The sequence below is a fragment of the Lygodium microphyllum genome, chromosome 27, assembly GCF_053477565.2.
Source record: "Lygodium microphyllum isolate KBCC chromosome 27, Lygodium_microphyllum_v1.1.10, whole genome shotgun sequence".
Lineage (NCBI taxonomy): Eukaryota > Viridiplantae > Streptophyta > Polypodiopsida > Schizaeales > Lygodiaceae > Lygodium > Lygodium microphyllum.
The window spans coordinates 100,742,111-100,758,917 of NC_141161.1; the positions used below are offsets into that span (position 1 = coordinate 100,742,111).

Here is a 16,807-nt window from a genome sequence, read left to right on the forward strand (position 1 = left end):
TAGCTTAGACCTAATGAAGGAGGTTGAGGTCGAGGCTGATGAAGCCTAGAAGGTAAATTCAATAGCTCATGTGTGTCTTTATTTAGTTTAGTGTATATTATGTAATAAATTCTCATATGGTTCTAGACTGTGCTAGATATTGATGAGTTCACTAGTAAACAAGGGGGCCAAGGGGCTTTTGGAAGAGATACCACCCTAGCTTAGTACATAGGGTGCATCCCCTCTTCTTATATTGCTATGGTGCATGCTGACTTCACCCCTTGTCGCTTGTGCCCAACTTACCATCCTTAAAGTGCTTTCGAAGGTGCTTTGTGTCTCTAGCATCACTCCAAATGCAAATAAGATCATCCTTATAGAGAAGGAGCTGGTGAGATGTGTTTGCCACATGCTTACGTGGGAGGATGGTTAGCTCAGTTGCACTGGGGAGCGCATTCAAGGCTCTAAAAGTCGAGTTGGTGGATGGGTGGTAGAGGGCAGCTAAGAGACACCGCAAACAAGCGGCTGAAGTCATCCTTGTGAGAAAATAGGAAGAGAGGCTGTTGATCTTTGTAAATTTCCCTTCTTTTGTGGGGTGTTTTAGTAAATTTACCAAAAGTCATAAATCGACTGAGTCAAGGGTAGTGGGAGGTATTTGTTGTTAGAGGTTTCATGTTTCAAGGTCTTAGGGCGTGCTAGGGAAGCCAAGCTAGTCTCAAGCTGCAGCTATGGCGGCCTCCGAGGCAGAGGAGCTCCGCGCCGGCGACCAGACCTTCTGGATTGATGCTTCCAGCTTCATAACTCGCGTCTGCGACGGTACTTTCTTTTCATTTACTCGCATTTTATCTCTCTTGTTTTCTTCCCTGGAATTTCTCGATTTCTTTCCCGTCTTTCCTCATGTATTTCTCGAATACATTGAATGAAAGGGATAGCTCCGCTTAGATTTTGAGACCTCGTAGGACACCTTTTTGACTGTAATTCAGCACTGAGCAATCAAGACACAGGATTGCTTGCATTACCTCTGTCAGAACAAGACTTGAATTTAGTGAAATCTGAGATCAGTGGTGGTCTTGCAGCGGGAAAAAGGAGTTATTTCTATCTTCATTCCGAGGTCAAAAAATTGATCATCTGAAGGTTATGTAGGATGTGTCCGTATTCATGAAAGCATTTGGATTCCCGGCTGAGTGGCATCTTCATAAGCGAATAGTAAGAAAACACTAGTAACGTTTTCAAGCTTAAAATTTGAAAAATTTCATGAGGATTTGTGATTTTCTGTTTTGTGAAATATTGTTAATATGGGAAAGTAGCTGGTGCTGTGGCACCTAACTGGATCCCTGAGGCTTCTGTTCTACAATGTGAGGCTGTAAACAAAATCTTGTCTGTAATGCTCATAATTTAGTAACTAGAAGCATACAAAAATAGCAAAAAATCTACTGCCAAGCTACTTAGCAAGATCTCATATATCTTGAGGATGTTTACAAGAGGATTGGATCGAGGAAGTCCACGTTGCCTAGGATGTAGAATGGAGATGCATATTTATCATAGGGAGATCATGACGAAGAGGCCGAGGCTAGAGGAGGAGATTGCAGCTGCTGAAGCTAATTCAATGCATCAAAAAATGCCCACAGTATCAATGCAGGCTATGTGGCAACACATAGCCAAAAACCACTGACTTTTTCCAATTGTTTCTTTCTTTCCATACAACTTTACTAGCATTCTTACCAAATCAGTTATCTTTCTTTTTCAAGTTACAAACTATGCTCTTAGTTGAATGCATCCATTACCACTTAGATCTCGGAGTTATCATGCCATAAGAAGATGTGTGTATTGTATTGGGAATCTTACATGTCAAAATTTAATGTATTCATGCATTCACACTTGCATATGTGCTTTTGACAATAGAGAACATTGGATTTAAAATAGTGAATGGAAGGATCCAATAATAGATTGTCACTTGAGACTACCAAACGTGCCATACAAGCACCAAAATTACGTCATCTCAAGATTTGTGTATTGCTGTGGGAGTTCCACACATCAAGAGATATCCACATGTTCACACTTGCATGTACGCTTTTAATGTACAAAGAACATTGGATTTTGCATAGTGTATATAAGTATCCAAGGGTGGATCGTTACGACTTACTTGAGACTAGCAAACTTTCAATACATGAACCACAATAAGTCTCGTAGACTTGAGGCGTGCTAAGGTAGAGACAGTCTCTATGATCATACACAATGACTACATATTGACTCTTATGTCTTCATAGAGGGAAGATATTTCCTTAGGGTGATTTTTTTTGGAGATGATAGGTCATAGTCAACATCAATAGCTTGTTTTTATAATATCCACAGCTGCTTGGAATCATTTTGATTGGCAAGTTGAGCAAGAGAGATTGCTAGCCAATCTTTTTGAATGAACGAATGTTGCTTTTGTTTATGGTAGGAAAATTATTTGTTTTAAGCATTGGAATAGATGTGAATCATAGCATATTTTATTTTAGTTGTTGCAAGGATTGGTTTTGTCACTTAAAACTTTGATTATTACTGCTTGGACTGCTACAATTTAAGGAGTGCTAGCCAAAAGACAAGTGTTTTGGAAATGGGTGGAAAGTGCTAATCAATGTGATGCACTGTTGGTTTTTGGTATATCATCTAGCTTTCTAGGAAGGGTTGGTTTTTGGTGTATCATCTAGGAAGGATGGTGCTTGGTAACATGGCTGCACGAAATGATACTTTGACACAAGTCACTTTAGATGCGTTTTGGGTTTTTTGAAATGCATTGTTGAAAGGCAAAAAATTGGTGTTGTGGAGAAAAAACTTACATCCTATTGTGTGCTTGACACACTCCTTCACGTGGATGTTTCTTACTCATCCAATCTATGTTTGCACCTTCCTGGTAGTTTATACATTTCATGGCTTGGATTGGGCATTTGGAAGGTCACCTAAGTGCGCAGTTAATGGTTCATTTCTGGTTGGCCTCATGTCTCGAGCCTTGATTCTTGGCCTATATATGGGCTTTCTGTCCACTCTTCATCGTGATTTTGCACGCTTGCATCTTGGGGAGAGAGAGAGAGAGAGAGAGAGAGAGAGAGAGAGAGAGAGAGAGAGAGAGAGAGAGAGAGAGAGAGAGAGTAAAGGCACTCTAGTGGTCAGACATGATGCACTTGATACTCATCTTCTCGTGCTTTGGTATATGGATTCCATGGCTTGTTTCTCCATTCATTGAGTTTATGTGTTCTTACTTGGTCTTGGTGTGATCTTTCTACCACATGACTGCTATTTCAGATTGGACATAGGCTTTTGATGTTGGTAATCTTGCGTTTTATGAGAGTGCGCAATGGAAGAGAATATGAAGACGGAGAGAGAAAGAGAGAGATCGAAAAGAATGTAGAAGAAGGAACATATTGAATAGATTTGAAAATGAATGTTGGATAGAAGGTTGGACTAATCAATCCTTACATGGAGTTGATATGGAGTGCCAATGAGGCCACCAAATCAGTCAGATGGATGCATAGGTAGTAGCTTTAGAGGAGACTGTGGGCCGAAATGATGGATGATAGGGCAACAATAGGGAGATCTGCTCAAATAGTTGCTCCAACCTAAAATAAGCCAACTTACCCTTAAATGGGCCAACTGATAGTAGTCGATTAAATGCTGTGGCCTTAGCCAACGTGAACACAATCTAAAATAAGAACAAATTGAAGGGTGTGTGAATTGGGATCATTGCAATTGGTGTAAACACATAGAAAATAAACTGACAGGTTGATAACGAAATGCATTAATTGTTAGAGCTTCAATGTGTCCGTTTGTCATTAGGACATGTATTATTGAAATCTCACTTAACATGTGTATTAATTTTAAATCACATGATTAAGTAAATGTTGCACATGTGAGGTGCAACTGGGGTTAGAGTAAATTTACGAGCTCGAGATCTGAGAAAATCACGGGATGTCAAAGGCAAAAGTTGCTATAAGTTATGTTGCACAGGTACTTAGTGGTATTTGGTGTTAGTTGTTGGCCTAGGTCATTCATTTGGCCACAAGTATCAGTTGGTGACATTAGAGATGTGACGTTTAATTGTACCTAACATCGATTTAATGGTCAAAGATGGCATAGAGAGATTCGGGAGTAGAAGATGCCTAACCAATTTAATTATTGGCCAATCAGATTATTTTTCTTGGCACTGAAATAATTATTAGATTAATTTTTAGTAATTAAAGGCTGAAAATTAATATTTAATGATGGATAATGTCGGAAAAACCATTTGGTAAGGTTGCCACTTGGCAAACTTGCCCATACAGGCTGGTAAAAGGTTGAAGAAGAGGAAAAACGAGATCATTCTTGCTATAGCAAATGTGGGAGAGTTGTGAGCAGCCATGGCTAGCTTATCTTCAGCCATTGCAGCCAGCCACTAGTGAGTTTTGAGGAGGCGATTGCAGATCCGGACCCTCCACAGCTAGGTGATTGCATCCAGGTACAAGGTGACAGCTGATTTGGATGTCTCAGCTTTAGGCGATAGCATTTAATGCTATTGTGGTAGGGCATCAGTTGCATTTTACTGATTATCAGTCATTCTTCGCGACAAAACTCTGAATTTTCTCTCTCTACAGCTTTCTCATCTCCCAGCCATTTCACATCCTTGCTCCAAAGATCTCAACATTTGGACCCTTGGAGGTTGAGAAAGTGCAAATTTCTCCATTGTAAACCCTAATTTACAACATAAATTAAGGTTTAGCAGCAGTCTCGGGAAGTGTGCCAAAAAATAGAAGCTCCAAGACTTGGAATTTTCAAGGTTGAAGGTGAATTTCACCTAAATTCAGGTGGAGGACTAGCTAGCCATTGAATTTGGGGCATTTCCATCGTCTATGAAGTGGGTGAAGGCTAATTAAGTGGCTGAATCAAGGGGTAAAATAGATTGAAGACTTGCTGGTCACTTTGGACAGCAAGGGGAGTTTGGATTGTGAAGGGGATTGGGAGAATCCCATCGTAAATCAACTTCTTCTTCAATTAAGCTAAGAAAATACAAAAGGGGCGCCAATTTTGGGGCCAATCGGGTCTGCATTGTCCAAGATCAGTAGGTAAATTTGTATTTTCAGATTTGCATTTGTTGTTTGCAACTGCAATTAAGTTGTAATTAGGGATTTATTGCCCATCCATGGAAGGAAGGTTGGTTTCACCGTCAGACTTGATGGAGTTGATAACCAGGAGATGAACAACATGAAATGCATGGAATGCTAATACCCCTTGTAATTAGGTTAATTAATTACATAAATACATATATAAATAATTAATTTAATAGGTAGATAGATAGATAAATAAATAAATAAATAGTTAAAGAAGTAAATGGTTAAAAAGAATTTGAGGATTTCTCAATGGCATCCAACTCAGTGAACTAGGTTTGTCCCTTCTCTTTGAGATATGGATAAAATGGTAGATAGGGTTGAGCTTGGAGCAATTGTGTGAATATACTTGACTACTTTGAGTTGGTGAATTATAACCTTGCCATGTGTGGTTCAATGTAACATTTGACTTTCTACTAATTTGGCCAAACCTTATATATCTCTAGCAAAAAGTGGCAAAGGGAGTCTCTAAACTTACTCTTACGAGGTAATTCTAGTCAAAAGATTTGTCATTTTTCGACTATTTTCTCTTGTTTCAACACCATGATGTGACTTCTTAAAAGATAGGGTCTTTATAGTTGCCTAGTCATCTTATGTATCCATTGCGTAATTGCATTCATAGCCAATGCCTTGGCGTAATTGCATTAAGAAGATTGCTCACTAGTATGTATTTGTATCTAAGTGTATGCATATATATGCGTGCATAGTAGCAAAGAAATGTGTTTCTTGGAGTTTGAAACTTAACAAATGCTTCTTAAAGTAAGAAACGTTTTTGATAGTAAAAAACATGAGTTTTTTTTTCCCCTTTCGATTGAGGGGAGACTCAAAAACATGGTTTTTTGACAAAAATTGCTAGGCAATGTTAAACATGATGATAAATAATTACTCATGAGGAGTGAAAATTTTGGATGATAGACTTACTTTTTTGGGATTTTGTTTAGTTATTATACTTTGTTAATCTAGTATATATTCTTGTCTTGAGAGCTAATTGTTATACGACTTTAGTCTCATTTATGAGTTATTTATCATATATTATGATTCATTCTGGATTTTGACATTTTGTCAGTTTGTTTTGGAATGAGAATCATGTTGTAACTCGACTTAGTCCATATTGTACATGGTCTAGTTACATGTTTATTTCAATTTTCTTTGTGTGATGTGTATGAATCATAATGTTTGAGGTTTGAACCATACTATAGCTTGTCCAAAGACTAACTTGACATAAGTCAATAATGGATTGTAGATATGTAACATATTATTCTCAATTGACTCTCATGTATTATCACTCAAGCTCGATTGGCCTTTCTTTGTTCAAGAGAGAGTTCCATAGAGGTGTCCTACTTTGTCTCTATTCTCTACTCTAGCTATCCTCCTTGCCAAGAAAGAATGTTGGTTTTAGTAAGCCTAAAACTTTGTGAAAAGCTTCAAACTTTTCTTTGGATAGAGCTTTGGTGAGTATGTTTGCTATGTTGTCATGTATAGGCACATAGACCAAATCCATCCCCCCTTGCATGGAGTTTCTCTTTGACATAGTGATAATACATCTCAACGTGCTTTGTTTGTGCATGAAATACTGAATTTCATGCATTTACCAATGCATTTTGATTGTTAGTGTAGATACATGTTGTTGATGGAAGTGCATTGTACAGGTCTAAGAAAAGGCATTTGAGCCAATCACACTCAATTAGAATTGTAAAAGCTAAGAAATACAAGCATTGCCAAGTTAGAAATAGTTTTCACTTGTGGATAATCTCATGTCAAAACATCCTACCCCGTCATTATTTATAAAAGCATGCAACAAAGTAGAAGCATGGCAAGGGTAAAATTGTTAGCTTGCACTATGTCAATTTGTTATCTCTTGGTCGTGAGTTTCGTAGCATCGAACGGAGACATTGGAGCTTGGACTATTTTTACCCATTTTAGAGTGTGCATTACACTTTTAGTGAGTCTTTTAGTTTGTTCATATTGGTGGATGTTTGTTTTCAGCCTTATAGTACCATTTCTTTTGGGAGAAGATCTTGGATGAGACCATTGATGTGGTATACTACAAGACAGAGGACTATTCGGCGTAGATAACTTGCACAAAAACAAGGGCAGCCCCTTGTTATACTTATTGTGTTCCTTCTATGATTTGGTGTGAACGCTCCCTTATCTCACAGACACTTTTTACCTCCTACTTGGAGAAGGGTTTTTTCCTCGTGTGAATACCTGTCAGTGGGTGTGGTACTTAGTACCTTAGGGACTGTACTTTCATTCTTTCTCACATAGTGGATGTGACCTTCCAACACTCACCTCTCATTGTTCACTTGTTCATTGTGAGTGTGTGTGAGTGTGTGCATGTTGCTGAACCATAACCTAATAGTGGTATCATAACCAACCTCTCAGCCACCACTTTGCTTGCGTGTTGCCATAGCTGCCGTTGAGCCTCGAGCTCGGTTACTCTCTTTTACTTGCTTGCTAGGCATCTTCTTTGATAACCTGCACATGGTCTTCGTGGCCTTCTATCCGACAAGGTCTCAATAGTTCACTCAATTGTCTTATCATGCAGCTTGCTCCTCATCATGTCCTGTCCCATTAGTCTACCCCTTGTTCGACTCTGTCTAGACAATATTGTTTTTTCTTCATGCAGACTTGTCAGATTGCTGTTTTCTATCTTGACAGCCTGCACCAGCTTCTGACAGCCCTATGCAACATTCCACTTGACTCCTCACACCTACCGCCTATAGTTTTCCGTGCAACTACATGTCATTTCTAGCCACAATCCTTGTACTACAGCCGACAGCTTGCGAGCTGTTCACTCCACGTCGATCTGTCTTGTCATGCTGTCAAATGCAATTTATTCCTCACGTGGTCACGTTTCTGCCCGACATTATTTTAATTAAAATATTCAGATGCCTTTGGTCTCAATCAACATTAACCCAACAGATAGCTCCTATCCGCAAGCAATGTCTCCAATAAGCACAAAAATTGGGGATTTTGCACAAAATCCATAAAATTTCCAAATTTCTTTCCGAATTTTGGGGCTTTAGCTTTAGAAAAGTTTTGGGGGTGTTGTACTTGGTGCTAAAAAATTGCTCAATCTTGCGCCAAAATTTGGGGCTTTTCACATTCGAGCTCTAATTTTACCAAATTTCACCAATTAAGTTTGGGGCTTTTGTGAAAATTTTCCAAATTCATTGATATTAAGGCCCATTATACCTTCTACATTGATATTTGCACACATTAGAGCCGTTTTGATTGAAAATTCTTTGATGCCATCAAATTTTTTAAAAATTGTGAGTTTTTGGTATTTTCCTTGCTTTATTTTTGTGTTATAATTGCATTTGTACTTGGAACAAGAGTTGGTTACATAAAAAATCAGAAATTTTAGCAAGAAATGATCGGGCAAAATTATTTGCTCAACATAATTGGGGACTTAAACAAATTAGATGGCACTAACTATCCCATGTTGGTATACATGATGAAACATGTACTTGTTGCCAAACATCTTTCGAGTTATGTATATGGTTTAGAAGTTTGGCCTCTAGGCCTTGCTAAGCAGAATGTTATAGTTTCTTTTGGCTCATTCACAATCACCAGTGCATCTTCAACTCTAGGCCTTCCTGCACTTTCCATAGCAGATTAGTTGAGATGGGTTGGGCGTGATGCCCAAGCTCGTACTTTGATCTCACTTTCGTGCAAGAGATAGGTTATCCCACATATTTAGTCGTGCACAATGGCTAAGGATGCTTGGGATAAGCTTACCTCACTATATCAGGTGTGCAATGAGGCTTGTGTAGCCTACTTGCATAAGCAGCTTGAGATGGGGGACATAATAGAGGGTGATTTTGCAATGCCTACATTACATGTGCCAAGGATGTTATGGAGTAGCTTGCGAATATTAATGAAATCATTTAATGCATCTCTTGTATCTACGGTCTTGGTTGGTTTGTCTGATACTTATTAGAGTTTTGCCACTACACTTCGTTTACTTGCAAAAGAAGATGCTAATGCTTACACATTTGATGCATTGAATCAAGGCTGAATCACTCTAATATAAGTATGGATAATCAGGCATTTATAGCCAACAATCGCAACAAAGGGAAGTTATGGCAGCCCTCTAACTCCAAAGGAAAAGGCAAAACAGCTTATTCTGTAGACTCTTCAGGAACTAAGGATGATGGTGCTAAGAAAAGGAGGTGTAATTATTACAGAAAGAAGAGGCATGTAATTGAAGAATACAGAAAGAGGATGGCAAGTGAAAAGAAGAAACAATTGGGCCCGAGTGTTATTGAAAATTGAGCAAATGCAAAAGATGCAACCGCACATTTAGCAAGCTTGGAAATTGGTCAATCTTATGTGTTTGTTGCGCCTTCACATGAGCATGGTCTTTCAGTTGTTGAAAATTACAGTACTAGGTATTTTGCCAATGGCACTTCTAAGCACATAGCATCCTTTTGTGACTTGTTTTTATCATATGCAAATGTATAAAAGGGGAGTTGTATGGGCTAGCAATGCTTCGTATGCCATTCAAGGCATTGGTTAGAATTCCCATTATTGCAGTGGATGGGAAGGCTATCATGCTTGAAATGGTCTGGTATGCGCGAAGTATAAAGAAAAACTTGCTTTCAGCTTCAGCCATTGTATGTGCTAGTTTTGTGGTGAAATTCCACATGGATCAATGTAGTATATATGATTGTAGTGATGGGGATGCCCTCATTGTCACTAGTACTTTGTACAATGAACTTCATCAGCTTGATTTATGGGTGGAGAGCATTGGAGGATGCATTACATGTTGATGCTACCATTGTGGATGACACTGAGTTCTGGTATGCTTGGTTTGGTTATCTAAATTATGGCAATTTGCTACGTCTAAGAAGCAAAAATATGGTGCTAGATCTCCCTTAAATGCACTGAAGGGCAATAAACTGAGTGCTCTAGAATGAGCTACCTTCTTTGTCAAAATAAGTGATAGACAAGTCAAAGCTCCTAAAGTCCTCGTTTGATTCAGATTGAGGCTCACAGGTAGGAGATGGCAAAGCATGAGAAACATGATTGCTAGCACCTCCTCTTAGATCTTGGATGTGGCAAAATGCTAAGGGAGAAATAGATCTTGGTGTGGCGAGAGGAATGCCAAAATTGATGAAGTCTGTCAAGGTAGACTATCAATGAAGAAGCTCCTCATGATCTAGGGAAACCCCTTGTGAAGCACTAGGGGCTAGGAAAGCCATAGCCACATCATTGAGATCATCTCCCTCTAAAAGGGATAGGGGTTTATCGGGGAACCACTGGAGGATAGGGTGGGGGATGGGAAGGAACTTGTGGAATAGATGGTGCACAAACAGGAACGGGTGTAGCAATAGACAATTGCCTCGGAAGATCTTGCATAAGAGAAGGGGAATGATCTTGTGAAGCTCGCTCTCTTGCCAACTTGTGAAGCACTAGGGGCTAGGAAATCCACAGTGGCATCACTGATATCGTCTCCCTTCAAAAGGAATAGGGGTTTATCGAGGAACCACCAGAGGAGAGGGTGGGGGATGGAAAGGAACATGTGGAACAGATGGTGCACAAATAGGAACGGGTGTAGCAATAGACAACTACCTCAGAGGATCTTGCATAAGAGAAGGGGAATGAGCTTGTAAAGCCCGCTCTCCTACCAACTTATGGGGATAACAACCCTTGTAGAAGAATCCTCAATACAAATGGTCTGCTTGGTGAAGGCAACGTGGGTACCAAGCCTAGTAAGGCCATAAACTAAGAGGAGTGGAAAGCCCAATTTTGATGCATATAGGGCTTGTGAAAGGAAGCTAGAAGCGCGGTTGGGAAACAAAGGCAAAGTGCCAACACCACTAGTAGGCACCAATACAATGTCACCAACAGTGATAGAATCCTGAGAAGGGCGTAGGTCGTGCAACAAATCACCTTGTGGAGTCATATAACTAGAACCTCTACTATCAACCAGCCAAGGCCTCTTAGAAGATGAGGCAACCATAGCTTCATCATTGGCTCTTGGATGAAGGTGAGGGTACTTGTTCCAACATTTCTCCTCTGGATGTGTCCCCTTTTCATTGTATGGGTAGGTAGGCCTCTCCGAATCGGAGTCAAAGCATGAAGAACTCTCGTCTTTTAGCCTTTGACTTCCCTTGCTTCTTCTTTCCCCCTCTCGAACCTGCAACAAAAGCTTTGGTGGAGGTGGATCCACTAGCACCCTCTTTGGCTCACTCATCATGCTTCGAAACAAGCGGGCCAAGTTTCTCCTACAGAACTTCACGGTAATGCTGGTGTAGGAGAGATCAAATTGGGGAGATGGCAGCCGAGTCAAAAGAATCATAGCTATATCCTTTGAAGAGATCCTTGTGCCAAGGGACGTAGACTCATCCCTCATATCCTCCAACTTGTTAATATGATCCTTCATGGAAGGAGAATCATCAACAAGGAGTATTCGTAATTTCCTCTCTCTCGAGTAATTTGGTGGGCAAATGTCTTCTGATGTTACAAATAAGTAAGCTTTATCCACACTTTGTTGCTTTCCGCAACTTGTCCATATGCTCTAGGATAGAATCTTGTCTCATAAAGGGGAAAGATCGGGCTCTAGAGTTGAGTTGAACCCATAAGGCCACACGATCCATTGATGATTCAATGGTGGGATCCTTCATTGGACGGGGAATAGGATGGGTAACAAACTCCTAAAGATCGAAGGTATCATGGATACACTCCACCTTACATGACCAAATTGAGTGGTTTGAACCATCAAGCCGGTCCTCTTTGGGTAAAGAAGGTAGTATGGGCATCTATATAGAGGGTGCCATTGATGGCATATGGAGGCTAGCAACACGGGCCTTCTGTGAGACATGGAGAGAACGAGGAGGAGAGGACTTCCAAACAATCGGGCTGGGTATCCTTTGTGCTTCACTATTCGTGCAATTATCTTTGCGATTATCTCGCCGTTGTTCGGAGGAGCGTGGAGAAGGCTTCTCATTTGTATCATCAAAGCCATGAACGTGGCTGTAAGACATCTTCAAAATCCTACAAGACACGCACAAGAAATTTGCGTGTTGGTGGTAGACAGCCCTAAAATAGGAGAAAATGACTACAGGATTACAAGGAAGTCGATGTAGAGGGTTCGTTGCCTGAGAAGTATTGTTGCCTGCACAAAGAAGCTGTCGCCTTCAAGAAGAAAGCTGTGTTTTCAGCAAAATGTTGATGTGGCAAGGCTGCTTGGCAGTCTCAAGTAGTCTTCTCCGTGAGAAATTAGCTCTCTCTCTCTCTCTCTCTCTCTCTGTGAGGCGATGATACCCTGTGAGTGTACAATGGAAGAAGGAACATGAACATAGAGACAAAGGAATAGAGAGAGATGGCAAGAAAAGAAGAAAGAAATCTGTATCAAACGAGGAAAGAATGTTGAATACAGGAGGAGGATTGATCAGTCCTTGCACATAGCCCACAACATCAGCGAGGGTACCAAATTAGGTTGATGATGATGGTAGCACCGAAGATTGAGAAAGATGGAGTTGGAGTGTGCATCTGTCAAGGAAGGAGGAAGATGAATGCCAAGTGTGGGAGGGGCATGCTATATATAGCCAACTAATCCCAAACCTGGCATATTGCAACCTAGGGCCAGAAACATGGTAGACCGGCATTTAGTGCTAGTAAAAATGCTAGAAAATCTAAGAAAAAATCTTGAAGAAGGTGGACAATGTTCGGCAGGCAAGGTAGATTGACAAATGCATAAATTGCTTGGGAAATGCACACAAAGTCTGTACTGGAGGAGAAAATGCACTGAAAGGCAATAAACTAAGTGCTCTAGAATGAGCTACCTTCTCCATCAAAACAATTGATAGATAGGTCAGAGCTCCTAAAGTCCTCGTCTGACCTAGATAGAGGCTCATAGATAGGAGATGCCAAAGTATGACACATGATTGCTAACAAAACTCTATTGATAAAAATGGCACATGAGAGTTATGGGACTTGCTTGCTAGTAAGCGTGCTATGGATTTTCAAATTAAAATACAGATTCAATGTAGCATTGATCGCCACAAGGCACGTCTTGTTGCCAAAGGGTATGCCTAACATCATGGGATTGACTATGATGAGTTGTTTGCACCCACTTTACATACGATCACTAGTTGCAGTGTCATTGCTTTGGCTACTCATTATGATTGGGATGTGGATCGGTTGGATGTGAAGGTTGCTTTTTGAATGGTGATCTTCATGAGGAGGTTTATGTCACTCAACCTCTTGGCTTTGTTCAGAAAGGGTTAGAAAGCAAAGTGTGCCGTTTATGTAAGGCCCTCTTTGGTTTAAAGCAGGCACCTAGGGCATGGTATGAAAAGATACATGGATACTTGATTGCTCTTGGCTTTAGTAATTCACACACTAAGAGCATACTTTATGTTTGCAAAGATGTGGATAGCCTCTTGATTCTCATTCTTTATGTGGATGACATGTTGTTGACTTGACCTCATGAGACACATATTTCAGCCTTGAAAGCTGAATTGCAGCATGCTTTTGATGTGACAGATATTTGCCACTCGCATTACTATCTTGGCATACAATTTATCGTAGTTGAGAAGGATTTTACTGACAATAAGTGAAAAAAGTATAATCCTTAAATTGAGTATAGTTTGCGGTCTCGTGTGTGAGAGCAAGACCGACTCCTTCTTCTTCTTCTTCTTTGATGCAATGCGCTTTCGATATTCAGTGATGTCATACCTTGCCTTTTGGAATAATTACAATTACATCTCTTGGGTTTGTTGACTGTACCCTATGAAGGGTTTCAGCAGCAGTGTTGCCTGCAGCTCGTGTGCCAACTCCTCGTGCATCGGTTGTCTTCAATGTGCCCCAACTTGCACGAGAGGTTGCCACGCTGTGTTGCAACCTGCCTGCTGCGTTTGCCAACCTATCATCCTCATCGCTGCCTGTAACATACCGCGTGCCTGCTGCCAACCAACAGCCGCCTTGATTTGATGCATTGAACCTGGCATCCTGTTTTGCTTCAGCTGATGCATTGAATTTTTTCTTTATATTACTTCATTCTCTTATTTTCAGCTAACAAGCCCATGTTTGTATACATTGCCCTTCCCAAGCACACTCAGGGTGACATTCAGGGGTTTCGACTAAAACCCTCAAATTCAACCCCAACCGGCATAAAAATTTGAGGCTTCTTATCATTTCTAAAAAATTCTTTATCGAATTGAAAATTAGGCTACCAATCATCAACATATCTAGGGCTTTTCATCAAATTGGCTGAATCTTGCCCAAAATTCACCATTAAATTTGGGGTTTTCAAGAATTTGGCGTTCTTCATCAAGATTGAGACTCAATTCATCCATAGATGTGGGATTCGGTAACATCTAGGTGAAAATTTCACAAAATTATTCTAATTTCTCTTCAAATTCCCAGTAAAATTTGGGGCTTTTCCCTAGTCAAGCTCAATTCCACCCAAATTTCTTCAAAAAATTTGGAGCTTTTGTGAAATTCATCAAAATTAAATGTCAATTCAGCTTGAGGCACAATATTCAACACCAATTGGGTAATAATTTTATCCGACTTATTTAATGTCTCTTCACATTTTGGGTAAAATTTGGGGCTTTTTTTCAATTTCACCTATGAGGCACTCGAAATTTTGGGCTTTTGCCTCAATTCACTTTTTGTGATCTCAACATACTCAAAAATCATATTATTTGGCTCTTGGTTCTTTTTTCTCCTAACATTTAAGATAAATTCTCTTATTTTGGCACATCTCAGCCATTAATGTCCAATTCCAACATATTGCTGATCGCCACATTGTTCGGATAATATTTTATTTCTGAAAAATATTATTTTCAGCATATTTTTCTCTCTGCTCACTAGGAAAACAGCAAGAGAAACTTATTATTCTTCATATTATTTGACTTCATTAAAGCAGCCAGCTTCTCTTCTATTAGTGCTTTATTATTATTTGAGCCTTATATTCTCTCTTCACTTGGAAATAATTATTTTATCACTGATTTCCACTCACGGCTAGCAATAATGATGATTTGTTGGGTATGCTTGATGTTGACAATAAGCTTGATGACACAAATTACCCAATGTGGGCTTAAATGATGCGACATGTTCTTGTCGTGATTCGTGAAGAATTTATGGCATATTGTCAATGGCATCGAGCAAAGCGCTCGGCTTCTCCAAAATCGGCACCACCTCTTGCCTCCACATTGAGAGATGGCTCTCATAATGCCGAATCATCATCCTCTTTGACATTGCTTCCCACTTAAGAGCAGATTTGATGGGATGGTTGTGACACAGAAGCGCATGCCCTAATTGCTTTATCCATGAAGAGAGGTATCATTCCACATATGCAAGACAACCAATGATCATGGAATAAGCTTGCATCATTGTGTCAAATATGCGATGAAGCACGTGTTGCTTATCTACGTAAGCAATTGGAATACATTCACATGGAAGGAGATAATATGGATGCTTAACTTACAAGCATCAAAGATCTTATTGAGCAGTTATTAAATATTGATGAAGTGGCCTAAATAATCAACTTGTTTCCATCACTCTTAATGGCCTACCAAAGTTATATCAAGGCTTGCTACCACTTTGTGGTTGGTAACCATGGGCAACCAACTTACCTATAGTTTCGACTAGCTTCTCTCTCTTTTGTTGCAGGACAAACAAAGTTGCCTTAATCGCAATAGGCCACGATAAAGTGGGAGGTTGGAGAGACTATAGGGTAGCGCTTCAAGTACAATCCGTGGCTACAAGCTTGGAGATATGTTGACTAGTAAACATACGAGTAGACAACCAACAAGTATTGGCACTGACGCAGTGGTTCGGAGCAAGGGTGGAAGCAATACACTTGTGCTTGCTATAGTAGTATTGTTTGCTGCTCGTACATAGGATAGTGACTAAATGATTGTGAGAATGGCAACGCGATGATATGCAACTATTGACGGCCACTAGTTGGGACAACAAAAGCTGGCACGATGGCGTCACGGCTGGCTAAAGTGCGGCACTCAATGGCAATGGTTGTGTGGAAGGTAGTCGTGAGTGATGGCGATGGGGGTAAGTGGCTCCGGTATCATTGTTGACCCAAGTGTGAAGTAATTGTGCGATTAATTGATAGAGAAAAAAAGATAATGGATGAAATAATCGATGCATAATACCTCAATCACAAAATGAGAGGCTATGTATTAATGACTGAAAGAGAATACAACGCTCAAGGCGATTACAATGAAAATGCCACACTTATATGCTAATGACATGTACAGTGTCTTTTCATAATATAAAGAATCCCTAACGGCTTAATCATCATAGGAAACCCTAATCCTAGCGTCACTTAGTGTCTAGACACTAGGGGCAAGAACTGCATTTAATGCTAGTTTAAATGCCTAGGGAGCCAGGATGATGGATGACAAGGCATCATCGCATAGACCATGAGATGGCCTACAAAGATTGTTGACTCTTGAGAGAGCTTGGCTATCCTCAGAGCCGGGCAATTCCTCTTGTATGTGACAATTGGAGTTGCATAGCCGTTGCAAGGAACTTAGTGTTTCATGCATGTATGAAGCACATTAGATCCGGTGCCATTACATTTTGGAGAAGATCTTGGATGGCACAATCAAATGGAGTACTGTAAGATGAGAGGATAACTTGGCAGATCTCCTAACCAAAGCTCTTCCACAGGCTATTCCGCATTAGCATTCCAGAACCTTGAGCCTTATGCCATGTCCTAGATCTAAGATTGC

General features: G+C 40.1%; 1 protein-coding gene across 2 annotated transcripts in view; it reads left to right on the plus strand.

Moving 5' to 3' along the window:
- Positions 1–554: 554 nt before the first annotated feature.
- The window catches only part of MAK10 (MAK10 homolog), a 35,267-nt gene continuing 19,014 nt past the window's right edge, over positions 555–16,807 (plus strand). Inside the window, exon 1 of one of the 2 annotated variants that reach the window (XR_015689022.1) lies at positions 555–792. Coding sequence is in view for 1 of the 2 variants with exons in the window: in XM_087668828.1 (XP_087524954.1) it covers positions 705–792 (88 nt within the window). In the remaining variant the exon portion in view is untranslated. The remainder of the gene's footprint in view (positions 793–16,807) is intronic. The other variant, XM_087668828.1, reaches the window with a different exon arrangement.